Source organism: Theropithecus gelada, chromosome 16, assembly GCF_003255815.1.
Source record: "Theropithecus gelada isolate Dixy chromosome 16, Tgel_1.0, whole genome shotgun sequence".
Classification (NCBI taxonomy): domain Eukaryota; kingdom Metazoa; phylum Chordata; class Mammalia; order Primates; family Cercopithecidae; genus Theropithecus; species Theropithecus gelada.
This window is the reverse complement of record NC_037684.1, coordinates 2,152,670-2,177,871: the sequence shown is the minus strand read 5'-3', so window position 1 is coordinate 2,177,871 and position 25,202 is coordinate 2,152,670. Positions and strand designations below refer to the sequence as shown.

The window sequence follows — 25,202 nt, the reverse complement described above, 5'->3', positions numbered from 1 at the left end:
GCAACATGTGGAAACCCTCTCTCTACCAAAAATACAAAAAATTATCTGGGTGTGGTGGCATGTGCCTGTGATCCCAGCTACTCGGGAGGCTGAGGTGGGAAGATGGCTGGAGTCTCGGAAATCGAGGCTGCAGTGAGCCGTGATCGTGCCACTGCACTCCAACCTGGGTGACAGAGTGAGACCCCATCTCAAAAATAAATAAATAGGCAAGGTATGTTGATGGCTCATGCCTGTAATCCCAGCACTCTGGGAGGCCAGGGTGGGTGGATCCCTTGAAGTCAAGAGTTCCAGACTAGCCTGGGCAACATGGTGAAACCCTTTCTCTACAAAAAATGCAAAAAAATTAGCTAGGCATGGTGGCATGCACCTGTCATCCCAGCTACTCAGGAGGCTGAGGTGGGAGGATGGTTTGAGCCCAAGAGGCAGAGGCTGTGAGCCAGGATTGCACCATTGAGGCTGGGTGCAGTGGCTCACACCTGTAATCCCTACACTTTGGGAGGCTGAGGCAGATGGATCACTCGAGGTCAGGAGTTTGAGACCAGACTGGCCAACATGGTGAAACCCTGTCTCTACTAAAAATACAAAAATTAGGCCAGGTGTAGTGGCTCACGCCTGTAATCCCATCACTTTGGGATGCCAAGGTGGGCGGATCATTTGAGGACAGGAGTTTGAGACCAGCTTGGCCAATATGGTGAAACCCCATCTCTACTAAAAAATACAAAAATTTGCTGGGTGTGGCGGCGGTTGCCTGTAATCCCAGCTACTCGAGAGGCTGAGGCAGGAGAATCTCTTGAACCCGGAAAGTGGAGGTTGCAGCCAGCCAAGATCGTACCACTGCACTTCAGCCTGGGTGACAGAGTGAGACTCTATTTCAAAAAAAAAATAAAAATAAATAAATAAACAAGCCAGGTGTGGTAGCACATACCTGTAATATCCCAGGTGCTTGGAGACTGAAGCATGAGAATCGCTTGAACCCGGGAGGCGGAGGTTGCAGTTAGGCAAGATCATGCTGCTGCACTCCAGCATGGGTGATGGAGTGAGACTGTCTCAAAAAAAAAAAAAAATCACACCACTGCACTTCAGCCTGGGAGACAGAGCCAGATTCTGTCTCAAATAAATAAACATATTTTAAAAATAAAATAAAGTGGGGCCAGGCACAGTGGCTTGTACCTGTAGTTCCAGCTACTTGGGAGACTGAGGCAGGAAGACTGCTTGAAGCCAGGAGTTCAAGACCGGTCTGGGCAAAATAGACTTCCATTTCTCAAAAAAGAATTGTAGAGGAACTCTAAAAACATTTTTTAATAACAAACAAAATACAGGTATAGTTCAAATGTAATATAATACATAAGCCAAGACCACTTAGTTTTTCTTTCTCCAGGGTCTGTCTCCCCACCTTGCCCAGCGAATTTCTTTTCTTTTTTCTTTCTTTTTTTTTTTTTTTTTTTTGAAACCGTGTCTCTCATTGTCACCCGGATAGGCGTGCAGTGGCGTGATCTTGGCTCACTGCAACCTCTGCCTCCTAGGTTCAAGTGATTCTCCTGCCTCAGCCTCCTGAGTAGCAGGGTTTACAGGTGCCAGCCACCACGTCCAGCTAATTTTTTGTATTTTTAGTAGAGATGAGGTTTCACCAGATTGACTAGGCTGGTCTCAAACTCCTGATCTCATGATTTGCCCGCTTCGGCCTCCCAAAGTGCTGGGATTACGGGCATGAGCCACTGCACCTGGCCAACAGGTTTCTTATTCAACAAACTTTTCTCTTATCACTGCCCTTGTGGAACAGCAGCATTGGGGGCAATTTCCACGCTACCTGAAGCCTTGAAGTCCTTTTCCTGTTTCGTAGGAGCTCTCTACTCGTGATGGGGATCCTACCTTTCATACACATCAGCTGCACTTAGTAGATTTACGGATTTCCTGGACAACTACTAATCGAGACATTGCCTTTGGATTATATGATGGCTACAAAAAGGCAGCTGTACTCAAACGTAATCTCTCTACGGAGGCCCTGAAGGGGTTAAAGATTGATCCACAGATGCCAGCCAAAAAGCCAAAGCGGGGTGTCCCAAGTAGTGCCTCAGCCCCACCTCGTGCTAACACTCCCAGCTTCAGTGGACGGCCTGATAAGGGGTCATCAGGAGGTAAGCTTGGGGAGATGAGACTTTATGGGTTTGGGTTTAGAACATGGATATGGGCTTGGACAAGAGTTTGAAAAGGACTGAGTCATGGCTGCTTCCATCTATGTGCAAAAGTGAAACTATCATTTTTCCTTCTGAGGCCACCTAAGTCTTATATATTAAGTAACAGTGATGTTGGGGCATTAAATGGTCTGGTCCCGTGGCCAGAAGAGAATCAGAAGGGGAGTGATGGAGCCAAAACAAGATGAGTAAGGGAAAGAAACAAAGTGATAAATGTCACAAGAGAGAAATAAAAGAAAATGGGAGTTAGCCGGGTGCAGTGGCTCACCCCTGTAATCCCAGCACTTTGGGAGGCTGGGGTGGGTGGGTCACTTGAGGTCAGGAGTTCAAGACCAGCCTGGCCAACATGGCAAAACCCCATCTTTAGTAAAATTAATACAAAAAAAATTAGGCAGGATGGCATGTACCTGTAATCCCAGCTACTTGGGAGGCTAAGGCACGAGAATCGCTTGAACCCAGGAAGTGGAGGTGACAGAACAGGAGTGCATCTCAAAAAAAAAAAGAATATGAGGCCGGGCGTGGTGGCTCATGCCTGTAATCCCAGCACTTTGGGAGACCGAGGTGGGCGGATCACGAGGTCAGGAGATCGAGACCATCCTGGCTAACACGGTGAAACCCCATCTCTACTAAAAATACAAAAAAATTAGCCGGGTATGGTGGCGGGCGCCTGTAGTCCCAGCTACTTGGGAGGCTGAGGCAGGAGAATGGCGTGAACCCAGGAGGCGGAGCTGACGGTGAGCCGAGATCGCACCACTGCACTCCAGCCGGGGTGACAGAGTGAGACTCTATCTCAAAAAAAAAAAAAATGGCGTTACTGCTGACAGGAGTGAAGGGGGGAATACCATCAGGGGAGAGTTGATTGAGGAAGTAGCATTTGAGCCAGGCCCTGAAAGCTTAATATGGTTTGAACATATAGAAATGGGATGGAAGGGCAATCAAGGCGGAGGGAATAACCTGAGTAGGAGTGGAGTTTGAAAGCTTAGTGTGTTCAAAGGAGAATCTTGAGTGGGAAAACCCCAAGCTCAAAAGTGTTTTTTCTGTTCTCTCACTCAGAAACAATTGACACAGAAGACTTCTGTGACCAAATGTGTGGGAATTTTTCCCCAACCAATAAGCAAGCAATTAATTCTGCAGCGGACACCAGTTGGGTGTCCTTTAATTCAGTTCAATTCTGACACTATCTACCTGGGGACAGCATCAGATGCCAAAGGTTGACGAGTCAGTCTCTAAGCCCCCCGCCCCTTCCTTCATATGCCAGTCACAGGCTCCAGGTTGCTTTATTTGTGCTTCTCACCACCTGGCTATAAACGGGTTCCCATGACCCCCTCCTTGGGTTCAATTAATTTGCTAGAGCAGCTCACAGGACTGAAGGAAACCTGTTTACTGGTTTATTATAAAGGGTATTACAAAGGATACGGATGAAGGGATGCATAATGCGAGGTATGGGAAGTGGCGGGAAGCTTCTATGCCCTCCCCAGGCAGGCACGCTACGCCCCAGGAACCTGTTCAGCTATCCAGAAGCTCTCCAAATCCTATCCTTTTGGGTTTTTAATGGAGACTTCATTATGTAGGCATGATTGATTAAACCACTGGCCATTGGTGATTAACTTAGCCTTCAGCCCCTCTCTTCCTAGGAAGTGTGTGTGTGATGGGGGTGGGGCTGAAAGTTAAAACACTTTAACCCTGCCTGAGTCTTTCCAGTGACCAGCCACCATCCTGAAGCTACTTAGGGGCTGCCAGCAACCAGACATGCTGAAGTGATGTCTTCAGCATACAAGAAGACATCACTTTGGAGGCACTAATGATTTTAGATTTTGTATGCCAGGAAACAGGGAGGACCAAATATATATTTCACAGTATCACAGAGAGTAAACAGTCCCTTTTAGTTGACAGAAAGAGTGAGAGAAAGGACTAGAAAGGAAAGCTGGGGTAGATCACCAAAGACCTTTCATATAGGGCTAAGGAGTTTTTGGTCCTTGTACAGTAGGCAGTGGTGAACTACTGAATGTTTTTGAGTATGGGTGTGTCATCGTTTTATGAAGACAGATCTGGCAGTAGTGTGTAGGAGGATTGGAGAGGAAGAAACGAGGTGGGGAGACAAATTAGGAAACTATTATGGTGTCTCAATAAGCAGCACTGAGGGCTGGGGCCAGGCACAGTGGCTCACACCTGTAATCCCAGCACTTTGAGAGGCTAAGGGGTGGATCACTTGAGGTCAGGAGTGGGAGACCAGCCTGGCCAACATGGTGAAACCCTGTCTCTAGTAAAAATATAAAAATTAGCCAGGCGTGGTGGTGCGTGCCTATAATCCCAGCTACTCGGGAGGCTGAGATGGTAGAATTGCTTGAACCCGGGGGCAGAGGTTGCGGTGAGCCAAGATTGCGCCATTGCACTCCAGCCTGGGCAATAAGAGTGAAACTCCATCTCAAGAAAAAAACAAAAAAAACAAAAAAAAAAACATTGAGGGCTAGAACTAGGTAGAGGCAGTGGGAATGGAGATAAGATGGATGGAAACATTATTGTGCATATGGGAGAACTGGCCACTGGTTGGAAGGAGGAGTGAAAGGGAGAAAATTATAACAACTTGATTTTGAGCCCAATGACTGGCATGATGGATCAGAAATAGAGCCTGGGACTAAATAGGTTTGGGGAGGTGTAGGGTTGTTAAGTTCAGATTTGGGCATGCTGAATTTGTGTCACTAGTAGGCTATCAATATAATGTCTAACAAACAGCTGGAAATTAGGGTCTAAAAGCTTAGGGCTATAAAGAGAGATATTTCGGAATTTCAGCATAGAGCTAAGAGTTAATGCCAAGAATATTATAATAGTTGCTTACTGTGTGGTAGGTACTCTGCGAAATATTTTTATGTATTATGCCATTAAATTTTCTTTTTTCTTTTTTTTTGAAACGGAGTCTTGCTCTGTCACCAGACTGGAGTGCAGTGGCGCAATCTCAGCTCACTGCAATCTCCACCTCCTAGATTCACACTCTTGTCCTACCTCAGCCTCCCGAGTAGCTGGGATTACAGGTGTGCGCCACCACACCTGGCTAATTTTTGTATTTTTAGTAGAGACGGAGTTTCACCATGTTGGCCAGGATGGTCTCAATATCCTGACCTTGTGATCTACCCACTTCAGCCTCCCAAAGTGCTGGGATTACAGGCGTGAGCCACCGCGCCTGGCCCCATTAAACTTTCATAGCAATCTTATGAGAGAGTTACTCTTTTACAAATAAGGAAATTGCCACGCAGAGAGGCAGACTGCCCAAGGTCACAATACAGGCAGACTAGTTTGATTCTGGAGACTGTGCTCTTAACCATACACTCTGTTAGACAAACCCGTTAAGAGAAAGAATAGGAAAGAGAAGGGAACATGCCAAGGATGGATCTGAGGAGCTTAGACCTCGGAGAAGGAAGAGGGCCTGGAGACATAATCAGGGGAAGCAGCAGACCTAGGAGAATATAATAACATTGATGGCAAGAGAGTGGTTTCAAGTGGAAAAGAGTGGTCAAATAGCGTGTAAAATAATACGAAATGAGAAAAGGAATAAAATGGGGGTAAGGGAGAGATCATAGAGTAATACCTAAGAGAAAAAAGTGTTAGCTAGCATTTCTCAGTTTCTGTTGGGAATCTGTGCTTTTAGTAAAATTGAAGGGAGGCTGGGCGAGGTGGCTCACGCCTGTAATCCCAGCACTTTGGGAGGCCGAGGTGGGTGGATCACCTGAGGTCAGGAGTTCGAGACAAGCCTGGCCAACATGGCGAAACCAGTGTCTACTAAAAAAACACAAAATTAGCAGGTATGGTGGCACGCACTTGTAGTCCCAGCTACTCGGGAGGCTGAGGCAGGAGAATCGCTTGAACCAGGAGCTGAAGGTTGCCGTGAGCCAAGATCAGGCCACTGCACTCCAGCCTGGGTGACAGAGCAAGACTCTGTCTAAAAAAAAAAAAAAAAAAAGGAAAATGAAATAACCCTTGTTTTGCCTTCATGGGTCAAGGGATGGGCTGGGCTAGAGTTCTAGGTTTGGGAGGATGTATTCTAAGCCCTTATCTAGCCGGATAAATTGAGGGAAGATCCGTTTGGCTCTGGAAAGGGAAAAGTCTTTCCCTTTGAGACTGTGACCTTTCCCTGCTTCCTATTTCTCTGCCAGGTGCTTACATGTTGCAGAAACTAATTGAAGAGACAGACAGGTTTGTAGTGTTCACAGAAGAGGAATCAGGCATGAGTGACCAGTTGTGTGGCATTGCTGCCTGCCAGACGGATGACATATACAACCGAAACTGCCTTATTGAACTGGTCAACTGTCAGGTACCTTCTCTTTACAAGTTACCTCAACATCAGGCTAGATCATGATCATATTGTTCACCTTCCCTCACCTCTAAGTATGAATGGGTAAATAGAGCTCCAAAAAATTTGTCCTTCTCATAGGTATCATAGATAATCACTTCTATGTCCAGACGCCAGTAAAATTTCCTCAGTAAGCCAGAATTAGATCTAGCTGCAGTGGTTGATACAATGTGCTCACTAATCTTCTCATCTTCCTTGGTAGCTTAACTCTGCTTCTATCTCTGGCATAGATGGTTCTTCGTGGAGCAGAGACAGAAGGCTGTGTCATTGTGTCAGCTGCCAAAGCCCAACTGCTGCAGTGCCAGCACCATCCAGCCTGGTATGGTGATACATTGAAGCAAAAGACATCCTGGACTTGCCTCTTGGATGGCATGCAGTACTTTGCCACCACTGAGAGCAGCCCCACGGAGCAGGATGGCCGACAGCTCTGGTTAGAGGTTAGTGAGTGGATTTGTGAAGGCCCATTATATTCCTGGTTTTCCATAGAGTTTCTAATGGCTGGAATATTCTTGACAGTAACCTACTGTTACTAGCTTAGCAGAATAATGAGGCTGATAACACCTTGAATGTGGGCTGTCTCTGGTCTGGAAGCGTATAGTACTGTTTTTTTTTTTTTTCCCTCATGGTGTTCTATTTCATTGCAAAAGAAATTCTCATTTCCCAGAACTAGTATAAAATGGACTGGAACTTTTTTACTCTTTAAGATTGCTGATCCCTATTAGTGTTCACACTAATCAGCAGGCAGCCAAGAAAACAGGCAGTGACTCAGAATTTTCGATAAGTTCACTATCTGCCCATTCTCTGTCCTCTCATGAAAATGACTGATTGGTTATTTCAGCAAGGCAGTGAGGTTGAATGAAAGACTGTCTAGGAGTCAGGTTATGTGAGTTCTGATGATAGCTTTCCCATGATAGTAGCCATGAGCTCTTGGACAAGTCACCTTTAATTGGGTAATGGAATTGATACTTCACCCTCACAAGATTGTTGAAAGGATCCCATAGTAAGGTGCTTTGAAAATATAAATCTTTATTCAGGTGGAAAGTACTCTTTTTTTTTTTTTAAAAGTCAGTATGTATGGGGAGGTCTTAAGTGTGTGGCAAGATAATGTGGTTTTGTTTGTTTTTTGAGACAGAGTCTTGCTCTGTAGCCCAGGCTGGAGTGCAGTGGCATGAACTCGGCTCACTGCAACCTCTGCCTCCCGGGTTCAAGCCATTTTCCTGCCTCAGCCTCCTGAGTAGCTGGGATTACAGGCGCGCCCCACCATGACTGCTTAATTTTTGTATCTTTAGTAGAGACGGGGTTTCACCATGTTGGCCAGGCTGGTCTTGAGCTCCTGACCTCTTGATCTGCCCGCCTCGGCCTCCCAAAGTGTTGGGATTACAGGCTTATGCCCCACCCAGCCAAGATAATGTTTTTGTTAGATGGTGAGATTGTGAGCAGTTGGCAGAAATAAGGGAAGGAGCCTGTCTTTGCATTGCATGGTTGTTAATTTGCTTTTCAGCTTCTTGGTAAAACTGAACCAGATTATATTTTACCCTGTAACTTCTAAGATATAATATCATCAGAATTATTGGAGAGTCTATTGGTTATGAGATATGCCTAGTCAATATTGTGCATTATTACTTAACAGGTGTTAAGTGCCCACATTGTCTTGGGCATGGTACACCCCCAAATGAGTTACAGGATCTAGCTGTATCTGATAAGGACCACAGTGATAAATCCATTTGCAATTCTTAGTGGGGATAAAAGGGTCCCTCTTCTCACCTCCCTGGCTGATGCTTCTTATATCAAGGACCTTAGGGCTTAGTCCAGGCAACCTCAAGTGTAATAAGAGGTAATGAGCATTTAGATCAGATGTCAGGCTGGGCGCGGTGGCTCACGCCTATAATGCCAGCACTTTGGGAGGCCGAGGCAAGTGGATCATGAGGTTAGGAGTTCAAGACTACCCTGGCCAAGATGGTGAAACCCCGTCTCTACTAAAAATACAAAAATTAGCCGGGCGTGGTGGTGGGTGCCTGTAATTCCAGCTACTCGGGAGGCTGAGGCAGAGAATTGCTTGAACCCAAGAGGTGGAGGTTGCAGTGAGCTGATATCGCACCACTGCACTCCAGCCTGGGCAACAGAGCAAGACTCCGTCTCAAAAAAAATAAAAATAAAAAGATCAGATGTCAAGCCAAGTAAGGGACTGGTTGTTGGTAGTACGAGAAGTCATGCTGATATATAAGAGCTGTGGTTCATTCAAGCAAGCAGTGCTCTTTATCAGTAGTCTTAGGAGGTAAGCACAGGTGTTAACTACCCATGCAGAAGTAGAATGGATGAGCTGTTGGATCTTTCTGGCATTTTCTGCACCTCTGCTGCTTTTAGGCATGCCTTCTTTTGCATGTGAACTCTTGCCCCCTGCCCCCCACCCCCCTCAGGCTGTGATACTAGCGTTAGAGTGGAACGTCTTTGGTTTAGGTACGAGGGACTTTGGCCTTTCCTATATTTTTTTGAGGCTTGACAGATCCACCATCTGCTGTGGTCTTCCCATCTCACTCATTCTGTTATTCACTCTGACTTCAGCTTGGCAGAGTGAATAAAAATAATTCAATTCCCTTCCCCCATGGCAACATTGTCAGAGTGGTTATCTATCTGAAGATAGAAAACAACAAGAACACAAATGGAACAAGTAACAAAATGGGTGGGAAAGTAATTTTTTTTTAATGAGATATTTTGCCCAAGACATGATTAGATTTGAACCTTGCTCATTGTTTTTCTGGCTCGAGACCTGCGGGCCTGGCAAAGTGTGCATGTAATGCAGTTGGGTTGGAGAATTTGGGTGAACTGGGGCAAGAGAATGAGACAAGTACGTCCTCTATCCTGGGAGATGGTTCAAGCTATTCCATGCAGTGGAGGTCTAGATAGTAAGTGTAACTACTTGAAATATGGAGATCTGTCACCCAGTTGTCCAGGACAAGCCACTGTTTCCCCAGGAGCTAAAGTTGCCTGCATCTCTGTCTTCAGGTGAAGAATATCGAGGAGCACCGGCAGCGTAGTTTGGACTCTGTGCAGGAGCTGATGGAGAGTGGGCAGGCAGTGGGCGGCATGGTTACCACAACCACAGGTCAGCCCTCCCCCTCCTCTGCATCAAATAATTAGGAACAGATGTGCATCCCAAAGGGACCTTATTTCCCTTCCTATTCTTAACGTCAATGTATGCAGTAGTAGGACCATTTTGTGCTAGGCTAGGTTGAAAGCGGTGTTTCTGGAGTTTCCGAGACATAGCTGGGAGGCTCTCACATTACCTTTATTGAGAATGTCTTTTTCTTATCTCTTTCCCACCTCTTCCCAGATTGGAACCAGCCAGCTGAAGCACAACAAGCCCAGCAAGTCCAGCGGATCATTTCGCGTTGCAGCTGCCGAATGTACTATATTAGTTACAGCCATGACATTGATCCTGAACTAGCAACTCAGATTAAGCCACCTGAAGTTCTTGAGAACCAGGAAAAGGAAGATCTCCTAAAGAAGCAGGAAGGTATTCAGGGCTTGAAAGGCTTTTAGGAGAGGACTAGGGAAATTGGTAAAGTAGTTATTTCCTTGGTGATTCTGAGACAGTAGAGTTATTAAAAGTCCACTGTGCACTGGCATTAATGTTTCACTTTGCTCTGTTTTTTGTAAGTTCTGCTATGAGAAAATAACCTCTATTCTTAGAGGGAGCTGGGATGAATGGGCATTCTTTATGATTCTGAAATAAACATGTTTCTACCCATGAGCACCTCTCACCCTTTCTGTGGGGTTGACTAGTAGGGTGGTTCCAAATGTGGGTAAAGAGATGGAGTAGATATTTAGGTAGAAACTTGAGCCTTTTATTTAGCTGCTAACAATTATCTAGGGGCTGTGGATACCTTCACCCTTATCCACCATGAGCTGGAAATTTCCACCAACCCAGCTCAGTATGCCATGATCCTGGACATTGTCAACAACTTGCTGCTCCACGTAGAACCTAAGCGGAAGGTGAGCATCGGCCCTTGTAGAATGCTGGTTAGCCTCACAGGAACACCCAGACTTTGTGCTTTATTTGGGCTTCTGTAAGAAAAGCCATGCTTCACACTGAAAAAGGGCCTTGTGGTTGATACATTCTCTTAGTCAGCAGTGACCATTGAAATTCCACTTATTTAGGAAAGGCCTGAATGTCTCTCAGACTGTAGGGCTTGTTTGCCTGATTGTTTTCTCCTAGTTATTTCTCTACTCAGTCACCTGGACACCTAAAAACATTTACTATTCCCTGCTTCCACCTCCATCCCCATCCTGTTGGGCGTGACTTATTGTGAAATCCACATTGCCAAATTTTCTGCATTGACCTACTACTGTTGCTATTAACAGTGACAGATAAAGATTAGCTTTCTAGAAGAGACCCCCCCATTTCTTTCTCCTTTCTCTATTTCACTTTACTACAAGACTTTTACTACAAGACTTGTCTACTTAAAAATTGTATTCATTTCCCTTTCCATTCCTTCAGGAGCATAGTGAGAAGAAGCAACGGGTCAGGTTCCAGCTTGAGATCTCTAGCAATCCAGAGGAGCAACGCAGCAGCATACTGCATTTGCAGGAGGCTGTGCGGCAGCATGTGGCCCAAATACGACAGCTTGAGAAGCAGATGTATTCTATCATGAAGGTAGTCACTGCAGATAGATAGTTCGAGGACCAGGAAGTCTCCTAGAACAAGGGTTATCTCTCAGTTTCTATCCTGGTTCCCTAGTCTTTGCAGGATGACAGTAAGAATGAGAATCTGCTTGACCTGAACCAGAAGCTTCAGTTGCAGTTAAACCAGGAGAAGGCCAACCTGCAGCTGGAAAGTGAAGAACTGAATATCCTCATCAGGTGCCCCAGCATTCTTTCCTTGCCCTTTTCCAGTGCCCCAGCTACAGGCAGTTCTCTTTCTTTCTTTTTTTTTTTTTTTTTTTTTTTGAGACGGAGTCTCGCTCTGTCGCCCAGGCTGGATTGCAGTGGCCAGATCTCAGCTCACTGCAAGCTCCGCCTCCCGGGTTCACGCCATTCTCCTGCCTCAGCCTCCGGAGTAGCTGGGACTACAGGTGCCCGCCACCACGCCCGGCTAGTTTTTTGTATCTTTTAGTAGAGACGGGGTTTCATCGTGTTAGCCAGGATGGTCTCGATCGCCTGACCTCGTGATCCGCCCATCTCGGCCTCCCAAAGTGCTGGGATTACAGGCTTGAGCCACCGCGCCCGGCCAGGCAGTTCTCTTTCTTGAGGTCTAGTGTGCGTTATCAAAGGCTGTTGTAGGCGTAGGTTCAGGCAGCTCTTCCTGAATAAGAAAATGGGTAGTTGGGAAGGATCACTTTTCTTTTTTTTTTTTAGAGACAAGGTGGTCTCACTACGTTGACCAGGCTGGTCTGGAACTCCTGGGCTCAAGCAGTCCTTCTGTCTTGGCCTCCCAAAGTGCTGGGATTACAGGCGTGAGCTGGGATTACCACACCCAGCTGAAAGATCACTGTGGTCGCCTTGATACTATGCGTCTGAACTGAAAAGATCTTTTTTTTTTTTTAATGAACCTGACATAGATACATGAAAATATCTTGAAGTTGATCAGCATACAATTGCAGATAAAATCGTAGGAATTATTAGTGGGAAGACACTACTTTATCAAGAAGCTATAGAGCTGAAAGTTGGGATTTGTGCTTCTATGACCTAGAATGTCAGCAGCAATAAATTCAGTAAAAAAAATTTAGGGACTGGCTAACCCAGAATAGGTTAATTTCTGAGTTTACCTCCTGCATCATTCTAGAGCATTCTATCCCACCCCCTACCCATGTGCTATTTCCCTTACTGGCTTTGGCTCCCCTGTCCACTTATAGGTGTTTTAAGGATTTCCAACTGCAGCGGGCTAACAAGATGGAGCTGCGAAAGCAGCAAGAAGATGTGAGTGTGGTCCGTCGCACTGAGTTTTACTTTGCTCAGGCACGGTGGCGCCTGACAGAGGAAGATGGACAGCTGGGAATTGCTGAATTAGAACTGCAGAGGTTCCTCTACAGCAAGGTATCTGGGGTATATGGTCACACAAAGGCAGCTGTATTGAGAAACATTGACCTAGCTTAGGAGTCTAACTCATAGAAATAAAAAGGGGCTAATTATTATATGATTATTAATGATAGTATGATTGGAAACATGAGCAGAGCTTCCTTTGACACATCTGTTTATAATGAATGATACACATACAGCTCTGATGCCATAGGGGAAAGTAACAATGAACAAATAAAATGTTTTTCAAAAAAATGATACAGGCCATGTGTGGTGGTTCATGCCTGTAATCCCATAACTCTGGGAGGCTGAGGTGGGAGGATTGCTTGAAGTCAAGAGTTCAACAAAAATTTTAAAAATTAGCTGGGCATTGTGGTGCATACCTGTGGTCCCAGCTACTTGGTAGGCTGAGGCAGGAGGATTGCTTGAGCCCTGGAGTTCGAGCCTGCATTGAGCTGTGATCACACCACTGCACTCCAGCCTGGGCAACAGAGTGAGACCCTGTCTCTGAAAAAGAAAATAAATAATTAAAAACATATATGATAGGCCGGGCATGGTGGCTCACACCTATAATCCCAGCACTCTGGAAGGCCGAGGCAGGTGCATCACCTGAGGTCAGGAGTTGAAGACCAGCCAACACGGTGAAACCCCATCTCTACTAATAATACAAAAATTAGCCAGGCGTGGTGGTGCACCCCTGTGGTCCCAGCTACTCGGGAGGCTGAAGCAGGAGAATCGTTTGAACCTGGGAGGTGGATGTTGCAGTGAGCCAAGATCGTGCCATTGCACTTCAGCCTGGTGACAGAGTGAGACTCTATCTAAAAATAAAACGAAAGTCAGTTGGGTGTGGTGGTGTGCATCTGTAATCCCAGCTACTCAGGAGGCTAAAGCAGGAGAATCGCTTGAACCCAGGAGATGGATGTTGCAGTGAGCCAAGATTGTGCCACTGCACTTCAGCCTGGGCAACAGAGTGAGACCCTATCTCAAAAAAAATAAAATAGAATAAGATACAGATACAGATGAGTTTGATCAAATACTTCTCTTGTTGAGTAAGAAGATGATCCCGGCTGGGCGCGGTGGCTCAAGCCTGTAATCCCAGCACTTTGGGAGGCCGAGATGGGCGGATCACGAGGTCAGGAGATCGAGACCATCCTGGCTAACACGGTGAAACCCCGTCTCTACTAAAAAAAATACAAAAAACTAGCCGGGCGATGTGGCGGGCGCCTGTAGTCCCAGCTACTCGGGAGGCTGAGGCAGGAGAATGGCGTGAACCCGGGAGGCGGAGCTTGCAGTGAGCTGAGATCCGGCCACTGCACTCCAGCCTGGGCGACAGAGCGAGACTCCGTCTCAAAAAAAAAAAAAAAAAAAAAAGAAGATGATCCCTAGAAGTATGGTCCAGAGGCAAATAATCTTTCATGTCCAGCTTGGAATAGAATATTCTAATACTGACATTCAGCTTTTCTGCCATTGATGTAAAGAAGGCAGTATTATTTATTACTTTCTCCTACAAGGGGCATTTGGAAATGAATTAGAACATTTTTTAATGTCACAATGGCTAGATAGTACTATCAGCATTTAGTGTCCTGGACAATAGTGCCCATGAGACACACTGGATTAAAGAGTTTTGACTGTATGAGTTTGAAGGAGATATCAAAGTTGGGATTAGGCATATGTAGAGCCTGAAAACAAACTGGATACATAGCAATTGTCTAGTAGACTTCTGAGAAAGGTTTATTATAGTAGATGGGGCAAAACTGTCTTTATAGGTGAATAAATCTGATGACACAGCAGAACATCTTCTGGAGTTGGGCTGGTTTACTATGAACAACCTCCTCCCCAATGCTGTCTATAAGGCAAGTCTTTTTTCCCCATTCCTAGTCCATTTGCATATTTTTAGCACAGGGCATTTATAACGGCCGTTCAATATAAATCCACTATGGAAAACAATGTGGTGATCTGAGAGGGTGAAAGCTTGCCCAGCTTAGCAGTACCATTGCTTCTCCTCTCATTCTGCGGAGGATTTGGGGGTTGCTTTATGGCAGGAAGGACATTGGGTTGGGCTGTTGTTTACTCTCTATCCTACAGGTAGTACTGCGGCCCCAGAGCTCCTGCCAGTCTGGGCGACAGCTAGCTCTCCGCCTCTTCAGCAAAGTTCGGCCCCCTGTTGGGGGTATCTCTGTTAAGGAGCATTTTGAGGTTAGTAAGCAGTCCCTTGGGGACCTGGGAACAAAGGACATTCAAAAGCCAGCTGTGTGTTACACGATATTAGGAGTAGGTAAACTGATCATGGTGTCTGAGCTTAATTACTTCTTGAATCTTTCTCCTTTTTAGGTAAATGTGGTACCTCTCACCATCCAGCTGACACACCAGTTCTTCCATAGAATGATGGGCTTTTTCTTTCCTGGCCGAAGTGTGGAAGATGATGAAGTTGGTGATGAAGAGGATAAGTCCAAACTGGTGACTACTGGTGAGAACTTTTATGGTGGAGCCCCAAAAGAATAGGGTAGCAGCCCCAAAGACAGCTGAGACTTCAGAATGAGGATGGATGACAGCTGGTGCACTTGCTTTTTCATAGGAATACCAGTGGTGAAGCCTCGGCAGCTGATTGCAACAGATGATGCAGTACCACTGGGCCCTGGGAAGGGTGTGGCACAGGGTTTGACTCGGAGTTCTGGGGTCAGAAGGTCATTTCGCAAATCTCCAGAGGTACCAAACATGCCCCTGATGATAGAAAATTGGGAGAGTCCTGAGGTCCTGTTTGGTGTGATTTGGGATTTCTTCGGTTTCCTCTGAGTCCATTCTAGGGATAAAAGAAGAGGGAGATGTTTGGGGTCCTGAGTTTCTTCTGATGGATTCAGGGCTCATACTCCTTGCCTGCCTTTCTTAGCACCCTGTGGATGACATTGACAAGATGAAAGAGCGAGCTGCCATGAACAACTCCTTCATCTACATAAAGATTCCACAGGTTCCACTGTGTGTCAGCTACAAGGTCTGCACCTTTCAAGTACTTTGTAGAACAGGGTGGGCAGGGAACCAGATAAGATCAGAGATTCTAGACAGGGAGACAGCTAGGTTGTTTGTGACGCTGAGCTGTGGGTGATATATCTGCTGTTCCCTCTGCTACCCTCAAGAGTCAGCACCATTACGAGACTGAGATTAAGGGGAAACCAGTATATATAGGTTACTATTGTAGGCCTTGTGCTGAAGTGACTGGCTTGGACTCAAAATGGCAGCTGATGTATTTCCCACCCCTCTTTTTTTCTTTCCCCTCCCCCTCCTCTTACAGGGTGAGAAGAACAGTGTGGACTGGGGTGACCTTAACCTGGTGCTGCCCTGTCTGGAGTACCACAACAACACATGGACATGGCTAGACTTTGCCATGGCTGTCAAAAGGGACAGCCGCAAAGCCCTGGTTGCCCAGGTATCCCGCCAGGGCTCATGGCTGTTTGGTTAACGGGGCTGGCAGGAAGATCCTCTTTTGGGGAGCCTTTCGTTTTAGAATCCATGAATAAATATCCTTGGGAAAGGGCAGGTGCATGTGGTGAGTGACTTCTATGCCTGCCGTCTCCATGACCTCACTCAGATTATTAAATTCAATGTTTATTGAGTGTTTCATATATTACCATTGATTTTAGGGAACTGAGAGCTAACACAACCTAAAGTTTAGAAGGAGTTATCGTTAGACTGTAAGCTTCTTGAAAGCAGAGACCATTGTATGTGAATTGCCCCATTGTGCCTTGGATGTGTTTAATAAATCTTTATTGTCTTGGTTCATTTTGATTTATTCTGCCTGCCCACTAATATTTACCTTTTCCTTTACTCCTCTCCAATCTGCCAGGTGATCAAAGAGAAGCTAAGACTGAAGCCTGCAACAGGCTCTGAGGTCCGGGGAAAGCTAGAAACTAAATCGGATCTGAACATGCAACAGCAGGAAGAGGAGGAGAAAGCCCGGCTCCTCATTGGTTTAAGTGTGGGCGACAAGAACCCTGGCAAGAAGTCCATCTTTGGCAGGCGCAAATGATTTGGCGATTCGAGTGGCTACAGTACAGGATCTGACTCTGGCTCAGGCTCCAGGGACTTGTGGGGTGGGAGGGGCTTCCCTTTATCCACCAGGATTTGTGGGTGTCAGAGCCCATAGGCATTGCTGTTCACCACCTGCCCTGTTCACTGCAGGGCATGGTGGACAGTAATGCTGAGTTCCATCTCACGCTGATCAGGTTCAGGGCCAGAGAGACAACAAGAGAGCAAGACCCAGGGAACGGGCCCAGGGCAGGACCCTATTCCTTGGGGTCAAGTGAAAGGGTAGGGGGATAGTCCTGATCAAGTGTGATAAATTTTTATAAACATATATAAATATATATATTATATATATTTCTAAGTGTAACTGTCCTCCCTCTGTGCCAGGAAACAGGGGAGGGGGCTGATCCTCTGATCCTCACTCCACTGCCATGTATGAAAGAGGTATTGGTGTTCTGAGCGGCGATCAACCCCTCCCCAGTCTCTGTGCTAAGTTCACTTGGGAGGATGGCAGTAGGAGCCAGGGCTGGCCATGGGTCCCCTACCCTTCCCCCTAGGATATGCCCTGGAAAATGGCAAAATGATTTAAAGAGAAAAAAAAAGATATTTTAAATTTGATGCTCATTTTTTGTGTGTGTGTTGAGTGCCTGCATTCAATCTGTATCCCTTCCTCATCAACCCAAGACATCCTGCAGCTGCCACTCTGAGGGTGGCCCCTTCTTCTCTGCCCTGAAGCTGTATTACAGAAATTTCTAGTCCTAGTGTGACTCTGGCCCCATGCTGATGGGTTTCTGCACACTGGAAGAGGCGGGACTCATGTCATGCAGCATCAGGGAGAGGAATTGCTTATGTAACTGGGACAGCAGATTTAGCAGAGAGAGGAGGCAGTGGCTGGGGATGGGAGCAGTAAGCTGTCGGCAGGGGCAACACACCCGGGTGGCTGTTCCTCACAAGGTAGGCTGTGGGGCTCTGGCAGCCTACTGAGGGGAGGAGAGGGAGACATGGGCTTGAGGCCTGGGGGGCTTGAGGCCTGGGAAGTTCCTGGTTAGCATGGCAGTGATTACCCAATGTGGGGGTGGGGCAGGGAGGCTATGCTATGAAAGCATCACAGCCCAATACTGAGGTGCAGGCTGTATTATTTATGTATCATGGTGAAAATGTCCAACAATTATTTTCCTAGAGGATTTGAATTGTGTCCAGGAAATCCAGGGCTTAGCACAAAGCAAGGGTAACGGGAATTTTGCCTCATGCTCAAAAATGTACCTCTAAGGGTTGAGACTTAAGGGGAGGGAGTGCCTAGTAAGATGGGTGGAACCTGCTATGCCTCAGGAGCAGAAAGTTTAGAGTGGCTCCCTTGGTTCTCAGCAGGGTGGCAACATCCGGGGCCCCTGGGCCCGAGGCTGGAAGAGCCTCTGGTCAGATGTGGGAACCATCAGGTCAGATCTGGAAGAACTCTGGGAACTACGGGGGCATCACTATCTGCACCGGGAGTCCCTAAAGCCAGCCCCACTACTGAAGTCTCTGCCAGAGTGGCCAGTGCCTCAGTTCATCAACCTCTTTCTACCAGAGTTTCCCATTAGGCCCATTAGGGGGCAGCAGCAACTGAAGGTAAGTCAGTGGAATCCCTGAGTGGGGTCTCAGTCTTTGGGAGAAGTTGGAAATGACCAGTCTCAACTGGCCTGTTCTCCATTTCTCTGTACAGATTTTAGGCCTTGTGGCTAAAGGCTCCTTTGGAACTGTCCTCAAGGTGCTAGATTGCACCCAGAAAGCTATATTTGCAGTGAAGGTAGGGGCTTAGGTACCACATTATTCTCTAGTCTCTGTTTCCAGTCTTGATTCCAGAGAGGTTGGGAGGAGTAAACAATTCAATAGCACTATCCTCTATGAGTCATCACTACTCTCCCTTTATAGGTGGTGCCCAAGGTAAAGGTCCTACAGAGGGACGCTGTGAGGCAGTGCAAAGAGGAGGTTAGCATCCAGGTATGCACAGAGTCCTGGAAAGGATTGTGGGAAGAGCTAGGCCACAGGTAGGGAAAGTACCTTTCTTGACCACCACCTTTTCCTGGTTCTGCCTCCTCCATCTGCTTCAGCCTAGTTTGACACTAAAGTAGGTCCTGGGAAAAGTATCTATCAGCTCTCAACACAGTTTTCTCATGTCCTACCAGGGAAATCTCTTAAGCATGTCCCAGTGTATTCCTTAGTATTTGCTGGTTCTAGGATTACCAGATAGTTCCAATTATTGAGTTCCTCTGAACTGAGAGATGAGGCAGCAGTTCCCCCTCTGCGCATCTGAGTAAAACCTGAGTTCTCGGCTGCCTTTATTCTCAATGACCATGTTCCTCCCTAACTTCCTGTTTGCTTTGTCCCTAGCGACAGATCAACCATCCCTTTGTACACAGCTTGGGGGACAGCTGGCAGGGAAAACGGCACCTTTTCATTAGTGAGTGACTGGACTCTCTCCTCATCCCCCAGGGTCCTTGTGCTATATCCCCACCTGAGATTATCTCTTTGGCTTGTTCTGCCTTTGCTCTGTCCCCCTTCTCATGGCACCTCTCTGTCCCAAAGGGAGGGGGAACAGCAAGTGGTATTTTGGGCAGGAGGCCTACAATGCCTTGAGCCCAGGCATTGCAGCTCCCAAACATTGCCTAGACTTCTGGCAATGTATGTAGCTTCACACTGGCTTTGCAGTGTGTAGCTACTGCAGCACAGATCTGTACTCCCTTTGGTCGGCTGTTGGCTGCTTTCCTGAGGCTTCCATCCGTCTCTTTGCTGCCGAGTTGGTCCTGGTACTGTGTAAGTGAAACAGTGGTAAAGGAAATAGGGAGGGAAGATTTAAGTTGGGAAGGAGAGTAAAGAATTAATATAAATAATGGAGGTCAAAGAATAGGAGAGGGATGGGATGAGGGCTACTAGGGAAACTGGAAAGGACAGAAAAGCTGCAGCACGCCCCATACTTGTTATCCACAGGTTATCTCCATGACTTGGGCATCATGCATCGAGATGTGAAGGTAGAGTTAAGTGCTTTTTTCCCTTTGTCTGAGAAAGAGTCTCAATAAGAAGTCCCAACAAGTCCAAGAAGTTAGGGAGCAGAGAACTGTAGACATTGGGGCCCCCATGGGTGCCAAGGATTTGGGCAAGGGCTCTCTGAGTATAGATTTGAGTGCTGAGTAGGGCATAACCTTCAGCTGGGGTGTATACATGATGAAAGAGAGTTGAAAGGAAGAGGAAGAATTACTTCTCACCTGTGATCTTTCAGATGGAGAATATTCTTCTAGATGAACGAGGTAAGTATTTTTCCTTCCCTAGCCCCAGGATGAGAGGTACTTTGGGAATAAATCATGGCTGACGAGGGGTGGAACAGTGGTGTGGTTGCCTTACCTTCTTTATAGGCCATCTGAAACTGACAGACTTTGGTCTGTCCCGCCACCTGCCCCAGGGAGCTCGAGCCTACACTATCTGTGGCACTCTTCAGTACATGGGTGAGAGAGGTTAAAGCTGATGGGTAAGCATTGGGCAGGAGGATAGCTAAAGGATGTCAGTGACGAGTGTCTTTGAAATCTGTAGCCCCAGAGGTCCTAAGTGGAGGACCTTACAACCATGCCGCTGATTGGTGGTCCCTGGGTGTCTTGCTTTTCTCTCTGGCAACGGGAAAGGTGAGAGAATACTAGTAGGTTTGGGCAGAGAAGAGCTTTGCCTGTGGTGGGAAGAAGGAAGACCTTAGGAAATCTTGTCTTATTCCTACTAAGGAAGGAACCCCTACCCCCATCCCCACTCCCTACCTCTTAACTCAGTTTCCAGTGGCTGCAGAGAGAGATCATGTGGCCATGTTGGCAAGTGTGACCCACAGTGACTCTGAGATCCCAGCTTCTCTTAACCAGGGCCTCTCACTCCTGCTCCATGAGGTAAGGATGAGCGCTGCTTTCCTTCTTGGCTACCAAACCATTCATGCTCTCCTGCCTTCATTAAAGTGATGTTTCCTCATTCCTCTCATTAATTTTTTTTGGGGGGGCTCCAACTTTTACTTAACTACCTAACTACTTGCCATCTAAGCTGTACTGAGTCACATTCCTAAGTTCCTGGTCCCCCAAATCTCCCCATCTAGAACAGAGAGGTCCCTTCTGAGAGAGTGGAGCACTGTACACTCATCTGAAAACTCACAAGTACAGCTCCTTATTCCCACCTTTGCCCCAAATTAGCCTCTATTTCTCCCTCTTTTACAAATCATCTACTCTTCAGGGTTCTTATTCCTGCCCTCCACAGCTCCACGAACTTCTTTCTTCTTTTCCATCCTTTCTGTTCAGGCCTTTCCTGTCCTAGTCATCATCCTTCATGCTCTATTTTCCTTCAGCTCTTATGCCAGAACCCCCTCCATCGTCTACGTTATCTGCATCACTTCCAGGTCCACCCTTTCTTTCGGGGTGTGGCCTTTGACCCAGAGCTCCTACAGAAGCAGCCAGTGAACTTTGTCACGGAGACACAAGCTACGCAGCCCAGTTCAGCAGAGACCATGCCCTTCGATGACTTTGACTGTGATCTGGAGTCCTTCCTGCTCTACCCTATCCCTGCTTGAGCCTCTCTACTGTAAATTGGGGCCTGGTTGGGAGCCTGAAGATCTCCATCACTGCCCACTCAGTATGACCACCTTGATAATCCAGTTTATTTTTATTTTGTAGCCTCACCGTTCTGTTCTCCTAGGCTTTAGACCAGAGTTCCAACCTTGGACTTTCTGCTACTGGCAGCCACAGCTGGCCCTATTCCTTCCCTATCATACAACCTACCTCTCAATTCAACATCTCAGATCAGGGTGGTGACCTTTTCCTTTTCTTTACTTCTCCACTGCTCTTACCCTCAGGCTCTCAGCCAGGGCTGCTTCCACTTGTTTCCTTTCTTGAGCAATAATAATACTTCATGGGTTCCCAGGGTGCTATTGATGTGTTTAATAGGCTTGTCAGAAGCAATATGAATTTTTATTTTTATTTTTATTTTTATTTTTTTTTGAGACAGAGTCTCACTCTGTTGCCCAGGCTGGAGTGCAGTGGCACAATCTCAGCTCACTGCAACCTCCGCCTCCCGGGTTCAAGTGATTTTCATGCCTCAGTCTCCCGAGTAGCTGGGATTACAGGTGCACACCATTATGCCCAGCTAATTTTTGTATTTTTTAGTAGAGACAGGGCTTCACCATGTTGGCCAGCCTGGTCTCAAACTCCTGACCTCAAGTGATCGGCCTGCCTCGGCCTCCCAAAGTGCTGGAATTATAGGTGTGAGCCACTCCACCAGGCCCCCCCACTTTTTTTTTTTTTTTTTTTTGAGATAGGGTCTCACTCTTGTCACCCAGGTTGGAGTGCAGTGGCACGATCTCAGCTCACTGCAACCTTCACAGGCATGAGCCTCCACACCCAGCCTGTGAATTTTTCAAAAGTCTTAAAAGCTGGCATTTCAACCCCTACATAATACAGCTAAAAAATATAGTCTGGGAGCTTGAGGCCAGTCTGCAATAAATCTAATTTTTAAAAATTGAAAAGTGAATAAAATAATCTAGTGAGGAAGAAAATAGAAACTGAAACATGGGTGGGTTAAATGTCTTCTCTAGGTCTCTAATTGGAACAGTTATCCAAAATAAAACTTCTTTGAAAAGCATAGGATTATTAAACGGATAATTTATCCTAGTCAGCCCATGATTCAGTTTCTGATGGGCAAACCAAGAGATTAAGAGGCATGCATCAACCTTAAGATTTAAAGTTATTTGGGAGGCCAAGGTGGGCAGATCAGTTGAGGTCAAGAGTTTGAGACCAGTGTGGCCAACATGGTGAAACCTTGTCTCTACTAAAAAATACAAAAATTAGCTGGGCGTGGTGCTGCACATCTGTAGTCCCAGCTACTCGGAAGGCTGAGGCAGGAGAATTGCTTGAACCCCGGAGACCAAGGTTGCAGTGAGCTGAGATTGTGCCATTGCACTCCTGGGCGACAGAGGTAGACTCTGTCTCAAAAGAAAAAGAAAAGATTTAAGGTTAGAGACATATCTCAATAACCTTTTCCTTTAGTAAGGAAAATCATCTGGACCTTAATATACAGTTTGGGCCTTCATGACTTCTTTTCATTTTTCTTTATTCACAATTTTCATTTTTGTCCTGAGACTTGAGGGTAAGTAAGTTTTAATCTAGACCATATTATTCAGTTATATCTAATCTCTCTAGACAAAAGATAGTCTGGAGAGTACTCTGTAGTTCTGTTTATTAATTCTGTCTCTAGATTAAACCAGATTTCCCTATGCATAGCTGGCATTTTATTGGCCTCTGCAGAATTGCTTTTTCTGGATTGGACTTTGGTAATCCATATGAAAATCTCTATGAAATTTAATTGCTGGCCAGGTGTGGTGGCTCACACCTGTAATCCCAGCACTTTGGGAGGCCGAGGTAGGCGGATCACCTGAGGTCAGGAGTTCGAGACCAGCCTGGGCAACATGGTGAAACCCTGTCTCTACCAAAAAAATACAAAAATTAGTCGGTCATGGTGGCGCACGTGGTAGTCCCAGCTACTCAGGAGGCTGAGGGGGAAGAATTGCTTGAACCCAGGAGGTGGAGGTTGCAGTGAGTAAAGATCGTGCCACTGCATCCAGCCTGAGCAACAGAGTGAGATCCTGTCTCAGGAAAAAAAATAAATTTAATTGCTGTGGATACTGTAAAGGGTGTTTATCATAACAGTTCATAATGTTCTATTTAAGAATGCATGGGAAAAATTTTCTCTGGACCCAGTTTTCCTAATTGCTGTTTGGTTTTTACCTTAAGGACACTAAATATTCAACTGATTGTATTTTTCTGTTTATACTGATAGTAGACCATTTAGAGCCCAATTTGTGGCCTACCTTCAGCAAGTGTTTATGTATTTTGTATGCTAGTCATGTTCTTGGTTCTGTCCTCCTTTTCTACTTTTCTTTTCCTTATTCTCATTTTTCTAAGTTTTAATCCTTTTATATTACTATAATATCTACATCTTTGTAAGCCTTCTTGTAATAAGGTTGGGATATAAATAAATAAATAAGACAATGTATCCTTTTATCTCATTTGTTTCTCTTTAGACACTTTTATTACTTTTTTAAAGTTGTGATGACCAGAACTACACACTGGATAAAAACTGAATACTAAAAATAGGAATTAATGGTTTCCAAAATAGTTGTTAAGAGCATTCGATTGGAATTTGGGAGATCTGATGCCTGGATCCACCAATAACTATCCCATCGTCTTTTTTTTTTTTTTTTGGTGGGGATGGAGTCTTGCTCTGTTGCCCAGGTTGGAGTGCAGTGGCGCGATCTCGGCTCACTGTAGCCTCTGCCTCCTGGGTTCCAACAATTCTCCTGCCCCAGCCTCCTGGGTACCTGGGATTACAGGTGCATGCCATCACACCCGGCTAATTTTTGTGTTCTGAGACGGGGTTTCGCCATGTTGGCCAGGCTGGTGTGGAACTCCTGACCTCAGATGATCCACCCGCCTTGGCCTCCCAAAGTGCTGGGATTACAAGCGTGAGCCACGACGCCCAGGCTCTCATCGTCTTTAATAAGTCATTTTAACCTCTCTGGATCTTAGTTTCCTGGTGTGTAAAATAACCACTGGTTCTTAATTGTAGGGTATGGGTTCAGATTTCTGTGATGCTGAAATTTATTTATTTATATAAATAAGATGATATAAATAAATGATATGAATAAATTATTCGTATCATTTCTTTTCTTTCCCCTTCCCCTTTCCTTTTCCTTTTCTTTAAGAGATGGGATTTCGCCATGTAGCCCAGGCTGGTCTTGAACTCCTGGGCTCTAGTGATCCGCCTGCCTTGGCCTCTCAAAGTGCTAGGATTATAGGCATGAGCCATTGTGCCTGGCCTGTGATGCTTTTTTTTTTTTTTTTTTTTTTTTTTTTTGAGATTGAGTTTTGCTCTTGTCACCCAGACTGGAGTGCAATGCTGCAATCTCAGCACACTGTAACCTCCACCTCCCGGGCTCAAGTGATTCTTCTGCCTCAGTCTCCCAAGTAGCTGGGATTATAGGCGCCCGCCACCACGCCCAGCTAATTTTTGTATTTTTAGTAGAGATGGGGTGTCACCATGTTGACTAGGCTGGTCTCAAACTCCTGACCTCAGGTGATCCACCCGTCTTGGCCTCCCAAAGTGCTGGGATTACAGGCCTGAGCCACTGCTCGCAGCCCTGTGATGCTTTTTCAAAGGACAGATGCAGAGGATTTTATAATACTGTGTTAATTAATATTCAGGTCACCCAACATATGGCTTTTGTGGTCACAGCAGCACAATTGGTTAAGGTCCTTAAGAAATGGTTAACATAGCCGGGCGCGGTGGCTCACGCCTGTAATCCCAGCACTTTGGGAGGACGAGGCGGGCGGATCACGAGGTCAGGAGATCGAGACCATCCTGGCTAACACGGTGAAACCCCATCTCTACTAAAAAATACAAAAAACTAGCCGGGCGAGGTGGCGGGCGCCTGTAGTCCCAGCTACTCGGGAGGCTGAGGCAGGAGAATGGCGTGAACCTGGGAGGCGGAGCTTGCAGTGAGCTGAGATCCGGCCACTGCACTCCAGCCTGGACGAGAGAGCGAGACTCCGTCTCAAAAAAAAAAAAAAAAAAAAAAAAAA

The 25,202-nt window shown here is 46.2% G+C and overlaps 2 protein-coding genes and 1 long non-coding RNA gene across 9 annotated transcripts in view; 2 read left to right on the top strand and 1 right to left on the bottom strand.

Moving 5' to 3' along the window:
* The window catches only part of KIAA0100 (KIAA0100 ortholog), a 32,301-nt gene extending 15,114 nt beyond the window's left edge, over positions 1-17,187 (top strand). For all 6 annotated transcript variants that reach the window (XM_025362558.1, XM_025362559.1, XM_025362561.1 and 3 more), the window contains 16 exons: positions 1,841-2,135; positions 6,341-6,498; positions 6,768-6,974; positions 9,541-9,640; positions 9,869-10,051; positions 10,409-10,530; positions 11,036-11,191; positions 11,276-11,397; positions 12,390-12,570; positions 14,319-14,405; positions 14,638-14,748; positions 14,884-15,019; positions 15,128-15,258; positions 15,440-15,541; positions 15,839-15,973; positions 16,391-17,187. In XM_025362558.1, coding sequence (XP_025218343.1) covers positions 1,841-2,135; positions 6,341-6,498; positions 6,768-6,974; positions 9,541-9,640; positions 9,869-10,051; positions 10,409-10,530; positions 11,036-11,191; positions 11,276-11,397; positions 12,390-12,570; positions 14,319-14,405; positions 14,638-14,748; positions 14,884-15,019; positions 15,128-15,258; positions 15,440-15,541; positions 15,839-15,973; positions 16,391-16,573 — 2,409 coding nt within the window. In that variant the 3' untranslated portion in view covers positions 16,574-17,187. The remainder of the gene's footprint in view (positions 1-1,840; positions 2,136-6,340; positions 6,499-6,767; positions 6,975-9,540; positions 9,641-9,868; positions 10,052-10,408; positions 10,531-11,035; positions 11,192-11,275; positions 11,398-12,389; positions 12,571-14,318; positions 14,406-14,637; positions 14,749-14,883; positions 15,020-15,127; positions 15,259-15,439; positions 15,542-15,838; positions 15,974-16,390) is intronic.
* The window catches only part of LOC112609618, an 18,723-nt gene continuing 7,497 nt past the window's right edge, over positions 13,977-25,202 (bottom strand). For both annotated transcript variants that reach the window (XR_003116223.1, XR_003116224.1), the window contains one exon: positions 13,977-15,352. This is a non-coding gene — a long non-coding RNA (uncharacterized LOC112609618). The remainder of the gene's footprint in view (positions 15,353-25,202) is intronic.
* Positions 17,437-23,622, top strand: LOC112609616 (uncharacterized serine/threonine-protein kinase SgK494). Its single transcript, XM_025362564.1, has 12 exons — positions 17,437-17,523; positions 17,935-18,177; positions 18,272-18,355; positions 18,481-18,549; positions 18,940-19,009; positions 19,258-19,362; positions 19,537-19,577; positions 19,826-19,853; positions 19,959-20,048; positions 20,134-20,222; positions 20,361-20,471; positions 20,918-23,622. The coding sequence occupies exons 1-12, from the start codon at positions 17,467-17,469 to the stop codon at positions 21,137-21,139; spliced, it is 1,209 nt and encodes a 402-aa protein (XP_025218349.1). The 5' UTR covers positions 17,437-17,466; the 3' UTR covers positions 21,140-23,622.

Coding starts and splice junctions, on each gene's coding strand:
- LOC112609616 (XM_025362564.1), top strand. CDS start 17,467: ATGGGAGCAGTAAGCTGTCGGCAGGGGCAACACACCCGGGTGGCTGTT. Junction 18,356..18,480: donor AAGCTATATTTGCAGTGAAG/GTAGGGGCTTAG, acceptor CTCCCTTTATAG/GTGGTGCCCAAGGTAAAGGT. Junction 19,010..19,257: donor AAAACGGCACCTTTTCATTA/GTGAGTGACTGG, acceptor CTGGCTTTGCAG/TGTGTAGCTACTGCAGCACA.